We start from the raw sequence: 25,530 nt of genomic DNA, 5'->3' as shown, positions 1-25,530 counted from the left end.
TGTTGCTGAACATTTCCCTATATATATATATGGGAAATGTTCAGCACCCTAAGTTTTACCACACACTTTAACAAACGTTTTTTGTCCTACATGGGTTAGAAGTTTTGGAATGGGCTGATTTTTGGTGAGGATGATCTCTATGATTAGAAGATCATCCTCCCCAAAAATCAGCCCATTCTGAAATGTTTAGCCCCATGTTTACACGTTGAAAAATCGTGGACCGTCCATTTTTTATAAACCATTTTTGATGAGGTTAGAAGTTTTGGAATGAGCTGATTTTCGGTAAGGATGATCTCCTCACCATAGAGATCATCCTCACCAAAAATCTGCCCATTCCAAAACTTCTAACCCATGTAAGACAAAACACGTTTGTTAAAATGTGTGGTAAAGCTTAGGGTGCTGAACGGGACCCTATATATATATATGGGAAATGTTCAGCACCCTAAGTTTTACCACACACTTTAACAAACGTTTTTTGTCTTACATGGGTTAGAAGTTTTGGAATGAGCTGATTTTTGGTGAGGATGATCTCTATGATTAGAAGATCATCCTCCCCAAAAATCAGCCCATTCCGAAATATTTAGCCCCATGTTTACACGTTGAAAAATCGTGGACCGTCCATTTTTTGTAAATCAATTTTGATGGGGTTAGAAGTTTTGGAATGAGCTGATTTTTGGTGAGGATGATCTCCTCACCATAGAGATCATCCTCACCAAAAATCAGCTCATTCCGAAACTTCTAACCCATGTAAGACAAAACGCGTTTGTTAAAGTGTGTGGTAAAACTAAGGGTGGCGAACGGGACCCTATATATATATATATATATATATATATATGGGTAGCGTTCAATGGCAAACTTTTTAGCAAACTTTTTTGCAAAACATTTTTCAAAACATGGGTTAGAGGTTTTTGAATGGGCTGATTTTTGGTGAGGATGATCTCTACGGTGAGGAGATCATCATCACCAAAAATCAGCCCATTTCAAAACTTCTAGCCCCATCAAAAACAGTTTACAAAAAATGAACGGTCCACAATTTTTCAGCTTGTAAACATAGGTTAGAAGTTTTGGAATGAGCTGATTTTTGGTGAGGATGATCTCCTCACCGTAGAGATCATCTTCACCAAAAATCAGCCCATTCCAAAACCTCTAACTCATGTTTTGAAAAATGTTTTGCCAAAAAGTTTGCTAAAAAGTTGGCCATTGAACGCCCCTATATATATATATATAGGGTCCCGTTCGCCACCCTTAGTTTTACCACACACTTTAACAAACGCGTTTTGTCTTACATGGGTTAGAAGTTTCGGAATGAGCTGATTTTTGGTGAGGATGATCTCTATGATGAGGAGATCATCCTCACCAAAAATCAGCTCATTCCAAAACTTCTAACCCCATCAAAATTGATTTACAAAAAATGGACGGTCCACGATTTTTCAACGTGTAAACATGGGGCTAAACATTTCGGAATGGGCTGATTTTTGGGGAGGATGATCTTCTAATCATAGAGATCATCCTCACCAAAAATCAGATCATTCCAAAACTTCTAACCCATGTAGGACAAAAAACATTTGTTAAAGTGTGTGGTAAAACTTAGGGTGCTGAACATTTCCCATATATATATATATATATATATATATATATAGGGAAATGTTCAGCAACAAACATTTTGACAAACATTTTGGCAAAACATTTTTCAAAATATGGGTTAGAGGTTTTGGAATGGGCTGATTTTTGGTGAGGATGATCTCTACGGTGAGGAGATCATCATCACCAAAAATCAGCCCATTCCAAAATCTCTTACCCATCAAAAATGGCTTACAAAAAATGGACGGTCCACGATTTCCCAACTTGTAAACATGGGGTTAGAAGTTTTGGAATGAGCTGATTTTTGATGAGGATGATCTCCTCACCATAGAGATCATGCTCATCAAAAATCAGCCCATTCCAAAACCTCTAACCCATGTTTTGAAAAATGTTTTGCCAAAATGTTTGTCAAAATGTTTGTTGCTGAAAGGGACCCATATAGGGAAATGTTCAGCAACAAACATTTTGGCAAAACATTTTTCAAAATATGGGTTAGAGGTTTTGGAATGGGCTGATTTTTGGTGAGGATGATCTCTACGGTGAGGAGATCATCATCACCAAAAATCAGCCCATTCCAAAATCTCTTACCCATCAAAAATGGCTTACAAAAAATGGACGTTCCACGATTTCCCAACTTGTAAACATGGGGTTAGAAGTTTTGGAATGAGCTGATTTTTGATGAGGATGATCTCCTCACCATAGAGATCATGCTCATCAAAAATCAGCCCATTCCAAAACCTCTAACCCATGTTTTGAAAAATGTTTTGCCAAAATGTTTGCCAAAATGTTTGTTGCGGAAAGGGACCCATATATATATATATATATATATATATATATATATATATATATATATATATAGGGAAATGTTCAGCACCCTAAGTTTTACCACACACTTTAACAAACGTTTTTTGTCCTACATGGGTTAGAAGTTTTGGAATGAGCTGATTTTTGGTGAGAATGATCTCTATGATTAGAAGATCATCCTCCCCAAAAATCAGCCCATTCCGAAATGTTTAGCCCCATGTTTACACGTTGAAAAATCGTGGATCGTCAATTTTTTGTAAATCAATTTTGATGGGGTTAGAAGTTTTGGAATGAGTTGATTTTTGGTGAGGATGATCTCCTCACCATAGAGATCATCCTCACCAAAAATCAGCTCATTCTGAAACTTCTAACCCATGTAAGACAAAACGCGTTTGTTAAAGTGTGTGGTAAAACTTAGGGTGCCGAACGGGACCCATATATATATATATATATATAGAGTAGCGTTCAATGGCCAACAGTTTGGCAAACATTTTGGCAAACACATTTTTCAAAACATGGGTTAGAGGTCTTGGAATGGGCTGATTTTTGGTGAGGATGATCTCTATGGTGAGGAGATCATCATCACCAAAAATCAGCCCATTCCAAAACTTCTAACCTCATCAAAAATGGTTTACAAAAAATGGACGGTTCACGATTTTTCAACTTGTAAAATGGGGCTAGAAGTTTTGGAATGAGCTGATTTTTGGTGAGGATGATCTCCTCACCGTAGAAATCATCCTCACCAAAAATCAGCCCATTCCAAGACCTCTAACCCATGTTTTGAAAAAGTGTTTGCCAAAATGTTTGCCAAACTGTTGGCCACGGATAGGGACCCATATATATATATATATATATATATATATATATATGGGTCCCGTTCGGCACCCTTAGTTTTACCCTACACTTTAACAAACGTGTTTTGTCCTACATGGGTTAGAAGTTTCGGAATGGGCTGATTTTTGGTGAGGATGATCTTTATGGTGAGGAGATCATCCTCACCAAAAATCAGCTCATTCCAAAACTTCTAACCCCATCAAAAATGGTTTACAAAAAATGGACGGTCCACGATTTTTCAACTTGTAAACATGGGGCTAAACATTTCGGAATGGGCTGATTGTTGGGGAGGATGATCTTCTAATCATAGAGATCATCCTCACCAAAAATCAGCCCATTCTAAAACTTCTAACCCATGTAGGACAAAAAACGTTTGTTAAAGTGTAGGGTAAAACTTAGGGTACTGAACATTTCCCTATATATATATATATATAATTACTAAGCTTGAAAGCAAAGTTCAGCAGACAAACAAACCTCACATATGCCAAGTGCTTCTGAGGTATAAATACATTTTAAGATAAATGAAGAGTCCAGAAAAGGAATTAATATTTCATTAACTCTAAAACATCCATGATTCAAGAAGGTTTCTCGTAAGAATTCTGATCTCTAAAGTCAGAAAGGGCACTTCGGATCATTTCGGTCACATGGGGTTGCACGAACAAGTGCGTGTTGTCCAGCACATGTATTATGAACTTCTGGGAAGCAGGTAATGAAGCATTCAAATTGATGATAAACTGTGCCATGGGTATGTCACTGCAAGAAACAGCCATAAGCCAAGTCCATTCAGTGACACAAGAAAAATGAATATATATACATTACTCTGTGACATAGCACCTCAAAAATCAGATCAAGTAGACATTCCCAACTGTACGACCCTAAAGTGATAAGGTTCTTATCAAATGGTATCATAGCCAACATCAAGTCCGGGTTTAAACTTTGGATTTGGCAATCTGAGGGCCCAAAAAGAAGGGTACCAGAGTGAAGGCCGCCACAAAGTGAGTCATTCAGTGGAAGGGTGGTGAGGTGGGGGCCATTATTGGATGGTTTGGATGTTTGGTACACAAAAACTTCTAGTCATTGAGCAGTGAGGATCCACACTATATTTCACAGAATAAAAGAAGAAATATGCATCCTAAATCGTAAATCATTTTATGATCAATGTACTTTACCATGAGATGAAGAGTCCTTTTGTGGCATTAACCATTATTTACCAGCAACCCCGAAATCAGAGCCTTTGAACTGTACAAGAACCAATAATATCAAGTTATAAAACTGCACATAAGCATTTATGAGGGATTATCAAGGATATTTTATTTCATATTTTACTAATAAAAAACAAAGCGAGGACTGTTAATTATATGATAAATATCGGATTTATAATGGTCAAGGTACATCCATATGTGATGCAAGACCATGAATGTTGCCCTAGGATGATGAATCTAAGATCAGACTTAATTAATGTAAGCAATGTAAATAAAAATCATGAGCTCATTCATTAATAGATATGCAAGAGAATTCAAGCGATAATCAAAAAACAGTCCTAATGTTTGTCACAATCCCACAGTAAAAGCAATTCAAGTACTAACAATAGGTTCCAATGGTAGACAAGTATTCCTCTAGCCTAAGGTCTCGATTAGATGCCCAAAATAGATTTCTAAGTTCAACTTCAATGCAAAAATATCCAAATAAGTAGTGCTGATATGTTGGACAGCAAATTAAAAAGATTTGAAAACATTGTAGACTAACAAAATGAGAGGTGATTAGGTTTTGAATGGTTGTTCAGGACAGCAAGTAGGGCTTGAAAAAAAAAAGTTTAAGGTGGTTTGGAACGATGCGGTTCGATTAGGGAAGGGTTAGATTGGGTTTCTATGGGCATTAGGGTTAGGTTTCAAAAGGTTTAAGGAATTTCGATGGGGTTTCGAAGTAATAGAATGAAGTGGCAATTTATGGATGAGTTAAAGGTTAAAATGGAAAATTAAAAAGAGGAAGTGGGAAAGAAGATGTTAAGATTACAGTAAATACCTATCTCGATGGAGAAATCAATAGAGAAAAAGAATGTTATCTTGAACTCACTCCAAAATGGCCTCACACCACACCCATTGTTAGGAAAATCAAAGCTCAATCTCTATAATTATTCACCATTAGAGAAAATTACAACAATAAACATGTACTTATAATGTTCTCTAAAGTATAATCTCAGCCATCCAACTAATATAATAAGATCCAATGGTTGTACATAAATTTAAACAACTTAAATAAGACAAAACTAGAAATACCATCTATGTCCCAATCCCGTAATTTTATTTCCCTTGAGTTTTCAGAAAACTCATTAAAAAATCATTATAAAGTTACCAAATTGTCTCTAAACACCTATATTAACATCATAGACTAATAAAACATGAAAATAACCCTAAATACTCCTAAACACTAAAATAGACTCTCGTAAACATAAACTAAATGAAAACATGAAATATAATGACCCAATGAGAAGGGTCCATGAAATGGTGCTTGTCCATACTTCGTCCATCCACAACTCTGAATGTCTTTCCCTCCTCTGGAACACTCCGAAGGGTATGCTCGTAATGTCCTCATCAATATGGCCACCCTAGATTATATGGGTTGGCCACCTCAAGTCCTCCATGTGGTAGAAAAAAATCTTACCCTATACAAATATATGCCAAAATAACAATCCATACAGCATTTTGCCTTCTACAAGTCTAATTGGACACAAAGATTTGAGTACTAATGTACCATAACTTTGTGCTAGATTGGAGCTAAGAAAAACCTGAGTATATCAAGGTCCTTAAACTACAGAAAGCTAATGAATTTATGGAAAACCAAACAATAACTTTTCAAGTTCAGATTATGTAAAACAACAATAACAATAACAAGATCTAAATCATGCCCTTCAACAGAACTGGATATATGCAAACTTATATAACTTAAATGCAAACAAGAGCTGATGTTAAACAAAAATGCCTAAAGAAATTTTACCATCATCAACTAACCAAACATCTCTTTCTTATAGGATTAACCCATTTCCTCATTCGATCAACCCATCTCTCACTCTTTCCCAATGTCCCGAAATCTAATAATGATCTAGGCATTCAGTAAGGGAAGTTAAGTCCGAGTAGCAGGAAGCTTCCACTTCGGAATCATGTTCCCGCTTCTTAACATAAAATAGTTCAATTTCTAATTTTCAAAGGCACCTCCGCTGCCAATATATACCCACATCCAAATGCTTTCGGTAATAAAGGGTTAAGTACCTCATCTCCACCATGTAGTGCAACATGAGTGAAGATAGGATATAAACTCCATGCTTGGTTGGATTCCATGGATATTGCTTCCATAATCTCTTGCACAAATGGGAAAATTTTCAACAAATTTTTAAGAAGTGTTCATGCCCCTCACCCCCCAACCCCAATCTCACAGATAGTGTTTCCATAATTTCTAGCACAAATGGTAATTATTTTACTACCTTCAAGTAGTGTTCATGCAACCCCCAACCTTAATTCGAGATTAAATTATATCTAGGCACTATAGTGTACCACTAATTTTGCCAATTTCTAATAAAAATATCCTAGATTTAGCTCGGGTTCGCAAATCCCACATAAGAAGAGATTCTCCAACATTTATAGAACACATAATCAGCTGGGCTCACCACATTTCAGAATATAAAATTTCTTTCAAGAATTTAGTCAAACAATTGGAATACAATTCAGATTACACTTAGGACTCCTCACTCTTTCCTCATCGCGGCTTCCTGTATCTTAGATTTTATAAAAACCCTTTAATTCATTTTTTTTAAGAAGAGAAATTTCCTACCACATAACATCTAAAATAATTATGATGATCGAAAATCGAATATATGCTTAATATCGACCCAAAAATCTAAGGAAATGGTTTTCGATTTCATACCAGAGAGAGAGAGAGAATCAGAAATCCAATGCCCTTAGATGAAGCTGAAGGTGTCGGTCGCAAGAAAGAAAAACTCTAGTGTCCAACGACGTTGAACACTTTTGAAAGGCTGAGATGGAAAGAGATTCCAAGGGAATCTATCTCTAGGAAATCTGTATCTCTTCCGTTCTGTTCAATCATTAAAAAAAGTATCTAACGTCGTTGGACATAGAAAAGTCCGACATAAAATACTTATAACGCGTATTTCTACGTGGCATGCTATCGGAGCCCATCACCAGAAATATATCGACCCTCTTTGGTGGACCCCATTTCTAGTGCCCACGCTGGTAAAATCTAACGGCCAGAAATGTCTTATAAAATCAATTTTTGATAATTAAAAAAAAATTATTTTTTATGGCAGGTACCTGTAGGACCAACTAGCAGGGCCGAGGCAAGTGGCCTCTTAGAGAATCATATCTGAATTGATAGATATTTCTTATGGTTACAAGTAAGGGTGTAACTTGATCAGATTTAAATCGAGAATCAATCAAATTGATAGTTTACAGATTACGAAAATGGAGAATCGATAAATTGAGTTTGATTCTTGGTTCGAAACTTGTATAGAACCAAATTGAATTCATATATATATATATATATATATTAATTTATGATGAATTATTTTAAGAGTTTAACACATAAGAGTATTGACTTCTTTGTTGATAAATTAATGATTTTTTAAATAAAATTTTATATTTATTTTTATTTCAATTAATTTTATACGATATATTGGCAACCTAAGGAATCGAACTGAACCAAACCAATCTTAATTTATTTTCGGTTGGCACTAAGGTTGGTTTGATTCATTTCTATTGAAATTCTGGTTTAATTCTAATTCTTATTAAATGGAATCGTCCTATGTCAGTACAGTTCTGATTTAGCTACAATCAACAAACTGAACTAAGTTGCACCTTTAATTAAAAGTTAAAAAATGATATATATATATATATATATATATATATATATATATATGTTAGGATGACAAAATACTATCAAAACGTTTGTCGAATGTGACTTAGAAATTTTGAATTGAGCATCCTCACAAAAAATCAGCCGAATCCAAAACTTCTAAATCCAAAATTATTTTAGAATTGTGAACCGTTAATTTTTTATCAAAAATTTGTAAACCACTTTTGATGGACTTAAAATTTTCGGATTGACCTGACTTTTTGTGAGGATGATCTCCTCATCATAAAAATCATCCTTACAAAAAATAACTAAATTCAAAACTTTTAAGTAACATAGGACAAAAAATTTATCATCCTAAGACCCCCTATGGGAAGAGTTCGAAGGCCTCAAAGAGAGCAAAACATTTTCAAAATAAGGGTTAAAAGTTTTAGAATGGACTAATTTGTAATTTTTGATAAGGTCATCCTCACCAAAAATCAACCCATTTTAAAACTTTTAACCCATGCATTTAAAAATTGTTTGGCACAATGTTTGACTCTCTTTAGGGCCTTTAAACGCCACCCTATATACATATATGGGAAATGTTTAGCAACAAACATTTTGGCAAAACATTTTTCAAAACATGGGTTAGAGATCTTGGAATGGGCTGATTTTTGGTGAGGATGATCTCTACGGTGAGGAGATCATCATCACCAAAAATCAGCCCATTCCAAAACTTCTAACCCCATCAAAAATGGTTTACAAAAAATGGACGGTCCACGACTTTTCAACTTGTAAACTGGGGCTAGAAGTTTTGGAATGGGCTGATTTTTGGTGAGGATGATCTCCTCACCGTAGCGATCATCCTCACCAAAAATCAGCCCATTCAAAAACTTCTATCCCATGTTTTGAAAAATGTTTTGCCAAAATGTTTGTTGCTGAACCGGACCCTATATATATATATATATAGGGTCCCGTTCGGCACCCTAAGTTTTACCACATACTTTAACAAACGCGTTTTGTCCTACATGGGTTAGAAGTTTCGGAATGAGCTGATTTTTGGTGAGGATGATCTCTATGGTGAGGAGATCATCCTCACCAAAAATCAGCTCATTCCAAAACTTCTAACCCCATCAAAAATGATTTACAAAAAATGGACGGTCCACGATTTTTCAACTTGTAAACATGGGGCTAAACATTTCGGAATGGGCTGATTTTTGGGGAGGATGATCTTCTAATCATAGAGATCATCCTCACCAAAAATCAGCCCATTCCGAAACTTCTAACCCATGTAGGACAAAAAACGTTTGTTAAAGTGTGTGGTAAAACTTAGGGTGCTGAACATTTCCCATATATATATATAGGGTCCCGTTCGACACCCTAAGTTTTACCACACACTTTAACAAATGCGTTTTGTCCTACATGGGTTAGAAGTTTCGGAATGAGCTGATTTTTGGTGAGGATGATCTCTATGGTGAGGAGATCATCCTCACCAAAAATCAGCTCATTCCAAAACTTCTAACCCCATCAAAATTGATTTACAAAAAATGGACAGTCCACGATTTTTCAACGTGTAAACATGGAGCTAAACATTTCGGAATGGGCTGATTTTTGGGGAGGATGATCTTCTAATCATAGAGATCATCCTCACCAAATATCAGCCCATTCCAAAACTTCTAACCCATGTAGGACAAAAACGTTTGTTAAAGTGTGTGGTAAAACTTAGGGTGCTGAACATTTCCCTATATATATATATATATATATATATATATATATATATATATATATATATATATATATATATATATATATATATATATATATATATGGGTCCCGTTCAGCACCCTAAGCTTTACCACACACTTTAACAAACGCGTTTTGTCTTGCATGGGTTAGAAGTTTTGGAATGGGCTGATTTTTGGTGAGGATGATCTCTATGGTGAGGAGATCATCCTCACCAAAAATCAGCTCATTCCAAAACTTCTAACCCTATCCAAAATGGTTTACAAAAAATGGACGGTCCACGATTTTTCAACGTGTAAACATGGGGCTAAACATTTCGGAATGGGCCGATTTTTGGGGAGGATGATCTTCTAATCATAGAGATCATCCTCACCAAAAATCAGCCCATTCCAAAACTTCTAACCCATGTAGGACAAAAAACGTTTGTTAAAGTGTGTGGTAAAACTTAGGGTGCTGAACATTTCCCTATATATATACCACACACTTTAACAAACGTTTTTTGTCCTACATGGGTTAGAAGTTTTGGAATGGGCTGATTTTTGGTGAGGATGATCTCTATGATTAGAAGATCATCCTCCCCAAAAATCAGCCCATTCCGAAATGTTTAACCCCATGTTTACAAGTTGAAAAATCGTGGACCGTCCATTTTTTGTAAATCATTTTTGATGGGGTTAGAAGTTTTGGAATGAGCTGATTTTTGGTGAGGATGATCTCCTCACCATAGAGATCATCCTCACCAAAAATCAGCCCATTCCGAAACTTCTAACCCATGTAGGACAAAACGCGTTTGCTAAAGTGTGTGGTAAAACTTAGGGTGCCGAACGGGACCCATATATATATATAGGGTCCCGTTCAGCACCCTAAGTTTTACCACACACTTTAACAAACGTGTTTTGTCTTATATGGGTTAGAAATTTTGGAATGGGCTGATTTTTGGTGAGGATGATCTCTATGGTGAGGAGATCATCCTCACCAAAAATCAGCTCATTCCAAAACTTCTAACCCCATCAAAAATGGTTTACAAAAAATGGACGGTCCACGATTTTCAACTTGTAAACATGAGGCTAAACATTTCGGAATGGGCTGATTTTTGGGGAGGATGATCTTCTAATCATAGAGATCATTCTCACCAAAAATCAGCCCATTCCAAAACTTCTAACCCATGTAGGACAAAAAACGTTTGTTAAAGTGTGTGGTAAAACTTAGGGTGCTGAACATTTCCCTATATATATATATATATATATGGAAATGTTCAGCACCCTAAGTTTTACCACACACTTTAACAAACGTTTTTTGTCCTACATGGGTTAGAAGTTTTGGAATGGGCTGATTTTTGGTGAGAATGATCTCTATGATTAGAAGATCATCCTCCCCAAAAATCAGCCCATTCCGAAATGTTTAGCCCCATGTTTACACGTTGAAAAATCGTGGACCGTCCATTTTTTGTAAACCATTTTTGATGGGGTTAGAAGTTTTGGAATGAGCTGATTTTTGGTGAGGATGATCTCCTCACCATAGAGATCATCCTCACCAAAAATCAGCTCATTCCGAAACTTCTAACCCATGTAAGACAAAACGCGTTTGTTAAAGTGTGTGGTAAAACTTAGGGTGCCGAACGGGACCCTATATATATATATATATATATATGGGAAATGTTCAGCAACAAACATTTTGGCAAAACATTTTTCAAAACATAGGTTAGAGGTTTTGGAATGGGATGATTTTTGGTGAAGATGATCTCTACGGTGAGGAGATCATCATCACCAAAAATCATCCTCACCAAAAATCAGCCCATTCTAAAACTTCTAACCCCATAAAAAATGATTTACAAAAAGTGGACGGTCCACAATTTTTCAACTTGTAAACTGGGGCTAGAAGTTTTGGAATGAGCTGATTTTTAGTGAGAATGATCTCCTCGCCGTAAAGATCATCCTCACCAAAAATCAGCCCATTCCAAAACCTCTAACCCATGTTTTGAAAAATCTTTTACCCAAATGTTTGCCAAAATGTTTGTTGCTGAATGGGACCATATATATATATATATGACAATAATTCAATTACAATTTGGATTTTTATATCCAGAAAAACTATTAAAATATTTGGGTATAATGTACGAGAATGGTATGTTTTTTAAGAAAATTGATACAATTTGGACATACAACTATTTGAAAGTGATATTAAAGTAATAATGAAAATCAAACCATGTTACAAATTTTAAAATTAAAGGAATAATGAAAATCCATATGCAGATGAATAACAAAACATCTAAAATTTCCACGTAATGCACATCAAAAAATCAAATAAATTCAGATCTGGAGGGGGAAAAAAAGGACTATGGATCTATAGATAATTATTTATTGTATTCGAAATAAATAAATAAACGACAAACCTATTAAAATTGTAAAAAAGAGGACAGACCACGGTTGGCTAGTTATTAGACAAAAATGATGAAGCGATGAACAATAGATAAGTACAAAACTATGAATAAAGTGATGAGCATTGCATGGCCATATGTTTTTTTTTTTTTGAATTATTCTTTCAACTAATTCAATCGCAAAATACTCAAACTTTTATTATAAAATTCATCAGTTTGGCATTTTTTTTCCATGAGACAAGAAATGCTGAATATTACATTTTGTTTGCAAATTATAAACCATGTCTTTGGATCATACCATTTGATCTCCTGCAATGCAAACTTTTCTCACTCAATGCCACAATAGACCATAAATAAGTATGATTTAAATCAAGTGGCAACTTTTTGTACAATACATCCATGACGGAGCATTGCATGAACTAAAACTTCACGACATTATTGTCCTTGCGACATTGAGACCGCAGTTAATAAGCTCTAATTCCTTTCGGTATTTCTTGACTTTATCGATGCCCTGCAGCCCAGAAGAAAAAGCACAGTGACGAGTAAACCAAACAAATTAAAATTTCAGGAGTTCAACTTAATAGGCAAGAAGTAGAATGAAAGAGAATGTGGGGTTGTTTGAACCTTTTGGGTTTCAGTTGAAATGGGTGAAGAAGTCTGACCCCCCCAAAGTTTCAATCCAGTGAGACCAACACTACCCTTCCGCTGCTCTGTGTCCCTACTTTCCCCCAGAGACCGTAATACCTTCTCTAACTGCTTTATCACACCAGCAAACCAGTGTAGCCCATCAAATGACTTCTCTTGTCCTGTAACCTGCAATAATTGTCATAGACAAAACATAATAACATCCCACTTATTGCACCCCAATTTCTTAAATTCATCATCACATCCTACTTAAAGATTAAGACACACTCTTCAAACATTACAAAGGTTTGGATCAAATTATAATCTCAACATTACAAAACATAATAACACTCACTCAAACAATTTCAGTAGTTGTTTACCATTATGATTAGGCTCATATAAAATCCTAAACCCAAAAAATAGAAATCTAGCAGGAGAGAGAGAGTATGAGAGAGAGAGAGAACTTTTATTGGCACCCCAACTTTTACTTATTCTCAACCATTCATTTGTTTTCGTGTAATAAGTAAAAGTAAAAGTTGTGGTGCCAATAGCAACTCTCTATAATAAAATCACAAAAATTGGGCGGGGGGGGGGGGGGGGGGGGAATGGTTTGCAAGATCAACGTGCAATCAAATAAAGGAAGCATTACATAAACATACATACCCTGAGAATGAAAGCAACACCCAACATGAATCCATCGTTTGTAGTTACTTGGTTTCCGACGTCACTGCCCCTTCTCAACAGATTACCCTTGCAATTGATTTTGGAATCTACTGAGTTGATTATAAGTGCTGGAATTGTGAGGAATAAATCCTTCAAAAGAACACTTTCACCGCTCTCTAGTTCCTACAAACATATGAATCAGCTAAATAACTATTAGCCATAAAGGTAAAGCAAGTCAAGTGATGGATATAGAAACTGCAGATAATATTTTATTTAAGAGATTATGTTGACAGTTATGTATGATTGGAGTTACTTTCAAAGTTAGTAACACGTGTCAAACACTTCTCTACTTGTTTAAAGAATCGTGGCTTTTAGGTGCTCCCTGAATATAATTGTAAAACTGAGAAGTATTTCATTAGTCCACATGCCAACTCTGTAATGGATCAGATGAAAAAATAATAATAATAATAAAAGGGAATTGGTTATGTCAAGGCTTAACTTATAGTCAAACGGTTCACTTAGACAAACATATTTAGGGAAAAGTGGGATTTGCTGATAGGAACAACTCTAGTTTTACAAATATCCTATTTCATAGACTCGGTCCCAATAAGAGTGAGATGATAGAGTAATGTTTTAACTAACTTTAGATATATGTTTGTTACAAATCAAATAGAATTTGAAGTGCGTACAACACAGTCCAGGGAAGGTTGTGTGATTTAACCTTTTGCACATTTTTAGAGGACAAGCACTATTGGCAGGACTCTCTAGTGAATTCATTGTTCTACCTAGTATTACTATGTAGCGTGTAACCATCTATTTCAAATGAAGTACAACATTGAAAAACTCCACAAAACAGAGTTAACTTTTAACTGCCATGACTAAGGCAATTGCTGGACATCATTCTTATAATACACACAACTCAAGCTGATCAATAAAGATGTTGAATGTAGTGTCAAAATAGAGGTCGATTTTTCTTTTCAATACATTTATGTTATTTCATCATCATCAAAGCCTTAACCCAACAACTAGGCGTCGTATATATTCTTTGAAAAAGAAAATATTTTCCAATTCGGAAAAAAAAATCTTCAGCTTGAAATAGAGATAGATTCAAAAGTGCACAACTTGGTGATGGTTCTCCCATGGGCTACTTCAAAAGCTCTAGGACTTTGAGGCAAGCGGGCCTTCTTTCTCCCTTTCTATTTAATGTGGCGATGGATGCTCAGGGAAAATGATGGAGAGAACAGTGGTTAGAGGATCTCAAGAAGGTTTTGAAATATTTAAAATGTGATAGAATCTCATCTATAGTTTGCAGATGACGAATAATTTTCGTGAGGGTCTCTTGTTCTTCTCTTTTGCTCCTAATTTCTGCCATATTTTTTAGATGTTGGGACAAAAATTCATTCAGACTATAAAATCAAAGGAAAAGTCAAACTTAACCTTTGAAAAAGCAGTCAAGAGAGAGAAGAAACAATCCATGTGCTCTTCAGCTTGGTACTTAGTCTCTATTGCCACATCCATTGTCTTTCCAGCTGTAACTGCTCCATCGGTAAAACCCAGCTTTTTAGAGTTTTCAGCAAAGCTTTTAACTCCAGTAGGCCTGCAAAGAAACCTGCAGATAAAAAATGAGGACTTCATAACGAATAAATTGATAACAAGAGACAAATATGAAAGTTATCTAGAAGTTGTACTTCATTCATACCGAGATATACCGCAAGTATGACGAGAAACACCTGCTTGCAAGATCCTTGCCAACCCTAACACATTACCCATTTCAGTGATGATAGAGAATAGTGATTCTAAGAACCGTAATTCATGATCTCCAAATGGCAGTTTTCCCATGACTAGGTTATGATCCTCCACTTGTACCAAAGGATAGTTGTTTATTGTCCCTTCATCGATCTTCAAGAAAGAGAGAGAGGGAGGGAGAAAAAAAAAAAAAACATCATTCAGTATAGCTTTAGCATGCCAAGTATTTATCCAACATTCCTACGTATGGAAAACATATATTCTCACAATTAGTAATTAAAAAAGGAAAACAACCATTCTGCTATACTTGAAACAAATTCAGTGATGAAAAATGTCGGAAGTTGGGCAAGATTCAAGACCATGATGAGATGGCATAGCAGGCTTGGTCTAAGTGGTGAGTAATTTAGGGCTCAGGAGTAAGGTTACTTCTTCCAACTACTTGGCCTCCCTTTGGAGGGCAAGGAAACTATAGTTACTTCAAGGGTGAGTCCAATCTCTAGGTCATAAACACATGAAAAGTTCTTCCTCTAGCCATTTGTTTGGCCATATGGAATGAAAGAAACAACAGATTTTTTTTAATAAGTAAAGAAACAATAGTATTTTGAAGGATATAATTGGGGACTTCAAATATTTCATCTTGAAGATAAAGCCTGGCTCTCTCATTGGACCTCAATCATCACATAGTTCAAAGAATTGTGTTTTTGAAGATTTTTTATATGTGATTAAATGATACTCATTTGGGATCTAGCTAGTTATGTTTTTCTCCTTTTTGTATTTTCTTTTGTGAGAGATGGCCTTCCTCTTCTCCTCTTTCTATTATACAGTGAAGTTTCCCCTTTCTTTAATGAATACATGTATACCATTTAATTATCAAAAAGAAATATACAAAATTAGGGATGAGAAACAATGACTGTTCATCTTGCCACCAACTTCCCTATATGATCTTTATTATTCATAAATTAACCAATCTCCATAGCCAGGTTGCCTTTTGCACAACAAACCAAAAAAGTATAACAAGAACTTGTGACCATAAGCTTGCTAATGAGTAAGGTGTGCAAATTTTGGAAATTTAAGTGAAATACAGCACGTTGCCTCCCCCTCTCTATTCATTAACTACCACATGTTTAGCTACTAATATACTCCACAAATATATATGATGTAAATCATACCCTACTGGAAGAGAAGGAAACATGATCAGTTTCTTGCAAATACCAGAGTTAAAAACATGTTTTCTCATGCAAAGAAAAATGACTAAATGATTTAAAAATTTACAAGAAAACAGCATACCTTCCAGAATTTGAATTCTTTCACAGAATGAAAACTGGCAAAATAGTTTTGAAGGAGCTCAGATAAAGCTGCAATCTTCTGGCTAACAAACTTGTGCACAGAATCTAAAGTAGTTGGTATTGTTCCTAGACCATGTGAAGTCATTGTAGAGGAAACATGTTCCACTCCAAAAACTCTCAAGGTCTTTCGACCTTGACAGCTGGAGATCTTCTCAACGAAAACCTTCAAAAAAATCCATGGAAAAAAAAGGAGCATCTAAGATAAGTACATATCAACAAAAGATCGGAAAAAATAAAAAATTGAAAAATCATCAGACTTAAAAGGAAAAAAGAAAGCTTCAATTATGTTAGCCATCAACCCAAATAATTAAACAAATGATTGTTATTTTGGTATACTTTTACAAACAAATTTTGCATATTTGACGACCTGAAAAGGTAAATCAGGTTTTAACACTCAAAAAGCAACTCATTACCTGATTAGTAATGTTATATGAGTAGTTTGTAGAGAACTTTGGGAGATTTTGCACAATTTCAGTCACATCGACACTATAGTCCAAACAACGCTCAGGGAAATGAATATCATCTACCAGGCCATATTTCAGTTCTGCTAGTTGTCTCATCTCTGAATATATCTGAAGTAAAGAATGTCGGAATCAGCTCAGACACTTACACTTTATTGATAGAATACTTGACAGTTCATAAAAAAAACTCCAAAGCTCAATTTATAAAAATAAGAAACCATTTGAGCCTAAAGCATGAGATGAGAATCTGCCCACATATTAGAGATATTGATTTAACTATATCCAATAGAAAATGGTATTTGTTAGAGAAATAAATATTTTTCATAGCAAATCTTTCTTGTAACCACTTGTAAGTTCGGAAACAAGGTTATAAAGAAAGACGCGGACTTTTACCTTCCAATCATAAGAGGACATGACCGAGTGACTATAGAAGGCGGAATTCAAATAGTGGTCAACTTCTAACGTAATGTCAATGCACTTAAATGGAAGTCGCAAAGGTTTCAGTTGTAAGTACCAAGAGAGATCACGTACACTAGTCTGATTCAAAAGACCACAATAATACCACATTACAATGGAGGGCTGGATAAAGAACACATTCGGGAGATTCAAGACTTAATATCAGAAACCTTGACTACCTTTCTTGGGTTTACATGTACGGATCCTTTTAAGTGGGTGGAATGCACATGAAGGCGGAGATCAGTCTCAATATCTCTACAAAGAGGTGCAATAATCTCCTGCATTTTAAAGCAGAAACATAGTTATGGAGCGCTTGAGAAGATGATCTGTAACTCTGCCTAATACAAGCAAAGATCTTGGCAAATGTTTACAAAAAATTTCAAGATGTCAAAAGCTAATCCACTAAAGCACGAAGATGATGAATAATCAACTCATACAATGAGAGGAAGTTTTATAAGAAAACACCATGGTACGTACATTTTTCAGAGCATTCTCTATTTCTTCCTCGTGTGACTGTATGGTAAATTTGCCTACATGACCAAGTTTGAGAAACCACAGCCCATCACAGAATGCATCAAGAAGGTACCTGACAATTCAGCAGCTAATTATAACATAATGAGCAACACCAACTTCTATGGTATATAAATTGAGTTAAATTATATTTCACACTTTATAATAATATACAGTAGTGGAAGTAGTGATAGTAACAATAATAATAGTGAGAAAAATGATGGAAGGACGGAGACGCACAAACTATTCTCTGGCAGGGAGGGCCACTTTAGTCCAAGTCGATCAGAAGGTTTTCGAGATTCAAAATTGTTGGGTGAAGAACAACCAAGCAACCAGGGTAATGGAGAGAAGAGATAAAGGAGGGTCTGAACTTGTACTATTTGAGAAAGAGAAATGGTGGTTGGTTCAGAATTTGAAGGATGCAAAGAGATGGAAAACAGATAGATTATTTTGGAAAAAATCAACGGTTTTGGGTCATTGTAAGTTGGCACGAGGATACGAGAATGAGTATGGTCGATTCCTCAAGATATCGGAATACTCAGGACAAGGATGGTTCCCTTCCCTTTTGATCCCTGAAGGAGTTGAAGGAGTAGGTTGGGAGAACCTTGAGGAGGCCTTAACTAGAGGTGGAACAGCTGATGTAGGCCCTTGGAAGAGAGAAGCTGATGACAGTCTTTTGCATGGAAAACGAATGAATGAATCTCATAAATCACCAAAACTCACTAATGAGATTAACGCTTTAGAGAATTTCGGCATTTGGAGATGTGCGATCATCTGCGAAACAGGAGGAAAAACAATTTGTTGGGAAGAGGTGGAAAGAGTGATTAATTCCATAGTTCCTAATCCTAGAAAATTTGTTCTAAGGCCGTGCGGGATTAGCAGGAGAATACTTGTGTGCCACAGGAGGAGAGATTTCGAAGCTTTCAAGAATCTAAAACAAATCGAGATCCAAGATGCCGTGGTCACTTTGAGAGCGTGGTATGCCAACTGCAATAGCATCACGGAGAGTTGGACACAGACCGGTACGTGGATAGACATCATTGGGCTCCCGTTTCATAGGTGGGAGCCGAGGTCTTTTACACTCATCGGAGATATGCTAGGCGGGTTATTGGAAGTTAAGGAATGTACTCGCTCATTGAAAGATCTTACAGTAGCAAGCATCAAGGTTAAGCGGAGGGCCGTTGACATCCCCAGATGGATCGAACTCCCAGCTAGGAATGTACCGTTGTTAGTGGGCATCAAGCTTTCTGTGTACAGAGAGAACGGGTTGGAGAAGATAACGCCTGGCGTTAACAAAGGTGGTTTGGGTTTAGCAAGTCAAGTAATGTCAGAGGCTCTTAATGCACCTTCAGCTAAAAACTCTGTATCATTGGGCAACTCGGAGGTATACATAGAAGCCATGTCAGATCCTAGGATAGGGGGGGCGACTGTACTTGAGTATGAGACAAGTAAAAGCAAGGTTTCAAATGTTACCTGCGTTGAAGAGACAGTAGGGGCCAAAGACTCAGATGGATTAATGCTTGGGCCTAGCCAACTGGGCAGCCACATTTTAGAGTCAGATCGAACTCTAATGAGTACAGACCAGGCCTCATGTGTAATGGACGGCCCATTTGGGCCTACTGGCCCATCGTTGCATGGTTTTAATTCACAGACGTCTGGTTCAGCCGGCCCAATGCCTGCAGAGGCGAGCAAGCAGGCTTTATGCATACTAGATCAATCTTCTGGGCCCGATAACCCACCTTTGCTTGGATGTATTGGACAGCCCGTATGGGAGGTGGGCCAGACCTCTAGATCAGGCGGCCCAGCACTTTCAGATGACAATTGGCAGCCCATTAGTGAGATAGACATACTGTCCATCCAAGCAGGCCCAACAAATGTGTTATCTAAGCCTCAGCCCATGGGTGCAATGGATCACTTATCCATCTTGGATGAACCAACCCATCCTAAGGTATGTCCCCAGCCCACTTTTGATTTAGGCCAAGTTGATGGCCCATTTGGAATTATGAACACAGAAGGTAGATACATAGAGCCAACAGTCAGGTTGCTAGCAAATGGTAACATGGATGAGTTGGTAGGAAGGAAATCCGTGGACCTTTTATTTTTAGAAGGCGACCTCATTCAAGACATGATGAAATCGGAGATTGTTGGGGCGGGTGGTCTGGGTAAGGTCGATCGTCAAGAAGTTAACTCAAAGGCTCTTCCAATAATTGAGAGATCTTTGGCGTTGATCCATGAGGAGCCAATGGTGTGTAAGCGGATATCTAAATTTGGAACTCAGTTAGAAGGTTTTGGGGAGTTGCAACACGAACTGACAGATGGTCGGAGGTGGGGGGACCGGTCCGCCTTGGCACAAGGTAGTTTTCTGCAGCTATTACAGTCTGTTGAAGACTCTAACGCTCGGAGAGATGGATGTGGTAGTGGGGAGGTAACAATTGGAGGAGGACTTGTTAGCACTATCACAGAAGATGTGTCACAGATGGAGTCTGAATTGGACACCATACCCTTAGCCATGGTAGATATAGAGGAGAACTCGAGGAGCTGGGGAAGGAATAAATCAAAGAATCAGATAGTGGAGGTTCTAGCTGACTGGATTATTCACAATTTGAGTGAGGTTAGCTGGGTTGCTGGGCTAAGTAAAGAAGGACAGACAGAAGGAGCTGGTATTATGTTTGAACTAGCACTCAAGAAACGAAATGAGGTTGGTGAATGCTTCAATACAGTAATCAGAGAAGAAGTTTCATCAGATGAGGAACAATACAATATCCGGGATGAGGTGGAACTCATTCTAAGGACAGATGTAGATCGAGAAGAGAAAAGACAGCATGGAAGTTTGGGTAAAGGGAAAGAAATTGAGACGGTCAATGAAAGTAAAGTGAAGAAAATAAGGGTCAGACTGGTTAAAGAAGTTCAGGAATTACAGAAGTCTGGGGATATGGTTAAGGCTGGGCCATCCCTAGTCTTGAGAAACGGGAGAAAACTCAAGGGTGTTAATGTCGATTAGATTTTTCTCATGGAATGTGCGTGGACTTAACAACAAATCCAAAAGGACCTCGGTTAAGGCAATAATTCAAGCTCACAAGCCACACATTGTAACACTTCAAGAAACCAAAATGGACCAAGTGGATAAGGCAGTGATACGTGACATTTGGGGTAGACGGAACTTGGGGTGGAAGTATCTTTCAGCAAATGGGACAGCAGGGGGTGTTTGGGTACTATGGGACAAAAGGGTGATCGAGGTGGATGATTCATTAGTGGGAGCCTTTTCTGTCTCTATACTGTGCCGGTGTATAGGGAAGGAAGATAGTTGGGTGTTCTCGGGAGTATACGGGCCTACTAGAGAATGGGAACGTAAGCAATTCTGGGAGGAGTTGGATGACGTGGGTAGTTACTGGAACCGTCCGTGGTGTTTGGGAGGTGATTTCAATGTCATTAGATTCGCGTGTGAGAAACAAGGTGGATCGAGGATAACAACAAAGATGAGGAGATTTGGGGAATTCGTGAATCGGAATAACTTAATGGACATCCCACTCCAGGGTAGAAGTTTCACTTGGTCCAATCAACATGATGTACCCACCCTCAACAGATTAGACAGATTTTTGGTCTCAGATGATTGGACTTCGATCTTTTGCCAGCTCTCTCAGACAGCTATCCCAAACCCAGTATCTGATCATTGTCCTATTCAGTTGGTAACAGGGCCACTCAACAGGGGTCCCATTCCGTTCCGTTTCGAGTTGATGTGGCTGCAACATCCCAATTTCAAGGAGTTGATAACTGAATGGTGGAGGAGTTTTTCATTTGCAGGATCAGCAGGGGAGATATTCAGAAAGAAGTTGAAGGCTCTAAAAATGGCTCTAAAAGAATGGAATAAAGAATCCTTCGGAAGGGTGGATGCGCAGAGCAAGGAAATTCTTTTGAGAATTGAAGATTTGGATCGTAGGGAAGAGTTGAATCCGATTTCGATGAGCGAAAGGTCAACGAGAGCAAATCTTCGTGAGAAATATCAGCGGCTAGCACTTATGGAGGAGATCAGTTGGAAACAGAAATCCAGAGTTAGATGGCTTAAAGAAGGGGACGGCAACACAAAATTTTTTCACCGCATGGCCAATGCCCGAGACAGGAGTAACCACATCACAAGGTTGTTTGTGAACGGGGAATGGGTGGAAGGTGATGAGGCGGTAGCCAAGGGGATCGTAGAGTTCTACTCGGAGTTATATACCGAAGGGGTTGCTAACAGACCGAAACCCGATTTACTTCAGTTTGATAAAGTCTATGAGGTACAAGGCTAATGGTTGGAAAGACCCGTTGAAGAAGATGAGATATGGGATGCTATCTCAAGCATGAAGAGCGATAAAGCACCGGGGCCAGATGGTTTTCCTGTGGAATTCTACAAAGCTTGTTGGGAAATCATCAAGAGTGATTTTATTGCTCTAATCAATGAATTTTTTAGAGAAGGAGCGCTGGATCGTGACTCCAATTGTACTTTCATTGCTCTAATTCCAAAGGTGGTGGGAACTGAAGATATAAAGGACCTAAGGCCTATTAGCTTGGTGAACACTAGCTACAAAGTCATCACGAGCATCCTTGCTAAAAGATTGAAATGGGTCATCCAAGGGCTAATAGGGTGCAATCAGAGTGCATTTGTCAAAGGGAGACAGATTCTGGACGGGGTTCTAATAGCAAACGAGTGCATTGACTCTAGACTGAAATCTGGGAAAGCAGGTGTGGTGTGCAAGGTGGACTTTGCGAAGGCTTATGACCACGTCAACTGGCAATTTTTGGAATATATGCTGGAGAATATGGGCTTTGGCAAGAAATGGATCACATGGGTTATGGCATGTGTGACTTCCCCTTCTTATTCGGTCTTAGTAAATGGAACGCCCCACGGATTCTTTAAGAGTACGAGAGGCCTCAGACAAGGAGATCCTCTATCTCCTTTCTTGTTTATCATAGTCGCAGAAGCTTTTGGGAAAATGATGGAAAGAGGGGTAGAGCATGGATCTTTTTCAGGGTTTTCAGTTGGTACAGGCACTGTTTCTATCTCGCATCTCCAATTCGCAGATGATACTCTAGTATTCCTGGATGATTCTATAGACCAGACTAGGAGATTAGGCGGATTGCTTTGTTGCTTCGAAGCGGTGTCAGGTATCCCAGTAAACACAAGGAAAAGTAAGGTTCTCCCAGTCGGTTTGGCTAGATGTGCAACTCTTCTGGCAGCTTCGTTGGGTTGGCAAGTGGGTAGTCTTCCCTCTTCTTACTTGGGAATGCCTCTGGGGGCCCCCTACAGGAGGGTGGCGATCTGGGACCCGATAGTGGAAAGAATTGAAAGAAAACTAGCAATGTGGCAAGCCAATTATTTATCCAAGGGAGGTAAGCTGACTTTGATAAAAAGTGTTCTTTCTAGCATTCCAATATATTTTCTCTCTCTTCTCTCAATGCCTCGAAGTGTAGAACTAAGACTAGACAAGTTGTTCCGTAACTTCTTATGGCATGATAGAAATGGGAATAGAAAACATCATCTTGTAAATTGGAAGCAAGTTTTAAGAGGGAAGTGGCTGTGGAAGTTTGGGAATGATGGGAACAATTTATGGAGACAAGTTATAGAAAGTAAGTATAAGTCGAGCCAGACAGGGTGGGAAAGCGGACCAACCAATCAACCATATGGGTGCGGGATGTGGAAGGGCATCATGAAGATTATCCCCCTGTTCAGAGTGAGAATCAAGTACAAAGTGGGCCAGGGTAGCCGAGTAAGGTTCTGGGAGGACACATGGTGTGGTAATCGACCTCTAATGGAGGTATTTCCAACGTTGTACTCCATATCCTCGAAGAAAGGGCAACGAATCACATCCGTGCGTCGAGCTATGGGAGAAGACTGGGCATGGGATCTTGGTTTTCGAAGGGGTATTAATGAATGGGAACTTCAAGAAGTTGGTAGGTTAGTCGGTGACGTTTCAAGTATCGGGCTACGTACGGGAAGAGAAGATGAGAGGATTTGGACGGCAAGTAAAGATGGAAGATTTTCGGTTCGTTCATTTTACCAATCATTGAGCAATAATGGGGTTCCATTCTTTCCCCATGCTTCAATTTGGGGTCCAAAAGTGCCAAGTAAAGTTGTTTTCTTCACGTGGACGGCGGCCCTAGGAAGGATTCAAACGACAGATTTGTTGATGCGGCGTGGTTGGTGTGGGGCGAGTTACTGTGTGTTATGTATGGAAAATGGAGAATCATCGGACCATCTTCTAATTCATTGCAAATTCTCACATGACATTTGGACTCATTTTTTAAAGTTATTTGGGGTTTCAACATGCTTACCAAGATCAGTTAATGATATCTTCATAGCTTGGTCGTCAATTGGACACGCGTTTGATGGTACAAAGAGGACGTTGTGGAACCTTATGCCCTCCGCAATTTGTTGGGAGGTGTGGATGGAAAGGAATAGGCGCATATTCGAGGGGAAGCAGAAAGATAGTCCACAAACAATTTTGTCTATCTTGGGTCTTTTCTTTTGTTGGTCCAAAGTTTTTAAGGAGCTTAGGGATTTATTTTTTGAAGATTTTGTGTTTAGGTGGGATGGGATTTGTTGTTCTGTTTCGTGAGTAATTTTGTCTTGTAAGGTTCTCCCAGACTGGTCATCTCGACCGATTTGTTTTTGATACATGAATACAATACTATTTATCAAAAAAAAAAAAAACAATAATAATAGTTGTTATTGTCAGACTCACTGCAGCCACATTTGTGTATATCCTTATAAATCATGGACAACCAAGTTCCTATCATTTCTTTTCTCCAGTACAAGAAACTGCAATCTGTGACCTCCTCCACCAGGCTCTGAAAATCAGCAACAATATCTACCTTGGATATTAGCTTCATAATTTTCGAGTAGTTAATATCCAGATGACCCTGGTTCATGGAGGAAAAAAAAGCACTGTAAGATGAAATAGAGATACCAACAAAGGCCAAAAATACAAAAATAGATGTGTGGCTTGATTAACATCCAGAGAAGTTAAAGGAATCGGAGCAACAATTCTTACAAGAAAAACCTACATATGCAAACCCCAATGGGTTGGTGAGATGGCAAAGACCACACCTCAGGAAGTGGGGGTCTTGAGTTCAAATCCCCCCTTTGGGCCCACCCGGTGGGAATTTATCCCAGAAATTACCCGGTGAGCGTGGGGGGGGGGGAGAGGGGACTACACGTGCCCGAGGATTACTTGGGTGCTCTAAGATACCTCGGTTTGCATAAAAAACAAATAAAAAGACCTACACATGCACACATTCATGCCCACCATCACATATGCATATGCACATACTAGATCACTTTCTGGGATATCCAAGGGAAGTTGTGTTAAATATCATTAACACTAGTGAGTGAAAGGAAAATGACTTGACTTTTAGAAGCTAACTACGTACAATGCTTTGAAAGGCATCCAGAGCAATAGAAAGAATGAGCAGTCTCTTACTGCTACCCCCTCCACGAAGCATTTGCAATGATAACAAAACCTACAAAAATGAAAGATGTTTAAAAGAGAATATTAAGGCAAAAAAGGCA

General features: G+C 37.9%; 1 protein-coding gene and 1 pseudogene across 3 annotated transcripts in view; both read right to left on the bottom strand.

Annotated features, from left to right (window-relative positions):
* The window catches only part of LOC147393527 (putative rRNA-processing protein EBP2 homolog pseudogene), a 45,790-nt pseudogene that overhangs the window by 5,870 nt on the left and 14,390 nt on the right, over window positions 1-25,530 (bottom strand). The gene's annotated exons all lie outside the window — the stretch shown is intronic.
* The window catches only part of LOC147393526 (general transcription and DNA repair factor IIH subunit TFB5), a 44,251-nt gene continuing 22,341 nt past the window's right edge, over window positions 3,621-25,530 (bottom strand). Inside the window, exons 2-4 of one of the 2 annotated variants that reach the window (XM_086455617.1) lie at window positions 5,242-5,303; window positions 4,389-4,458; window positions 3,621-3,972 (exon numbers count right to left, since the gene is read on the bottom strand). In XM_086455617.1, the coding sequence (XP_086311743.1) occupies window positions 3,795-3,972; window positions 4,389-4,423 (213 nt within the window). In that variant the 5' untranslated portion in view covers window positions 4,424-4,458; window positions 5,242-5,303 and the 3' untranslated portion in view covers window positions 3,621-3,794. Of the gene's footprint in view, window positions 3,973-4,388; window positions 4,459-5,241; window positions 5,304-7,137; window positions 7,351-25,530 lie in introns of those variants that run through there. The other variant, XM_086455618.1, reaches the window with a different exon arrangement.

Source organism: Akebia trifoliata, chromosome 10, assembly GCF_017979445.1.
Source record: "Akebia trifoliata isolate Shusen 1 chromosome 10, ASM1797944v1, whole genome shotgun sequence".
In the NCBI taxonomy this organism is placed as follows: domain Eukaryota; kingdom Viridiplantae; phylum Streptophyta; class Magnoliopsida; order Ranunculales; family Lardizabalaceae; genus Akebia; species Akebia trifoliata.
This window is presented reverse-complemented; position numbering and strand designations above follow the sequence as displayed.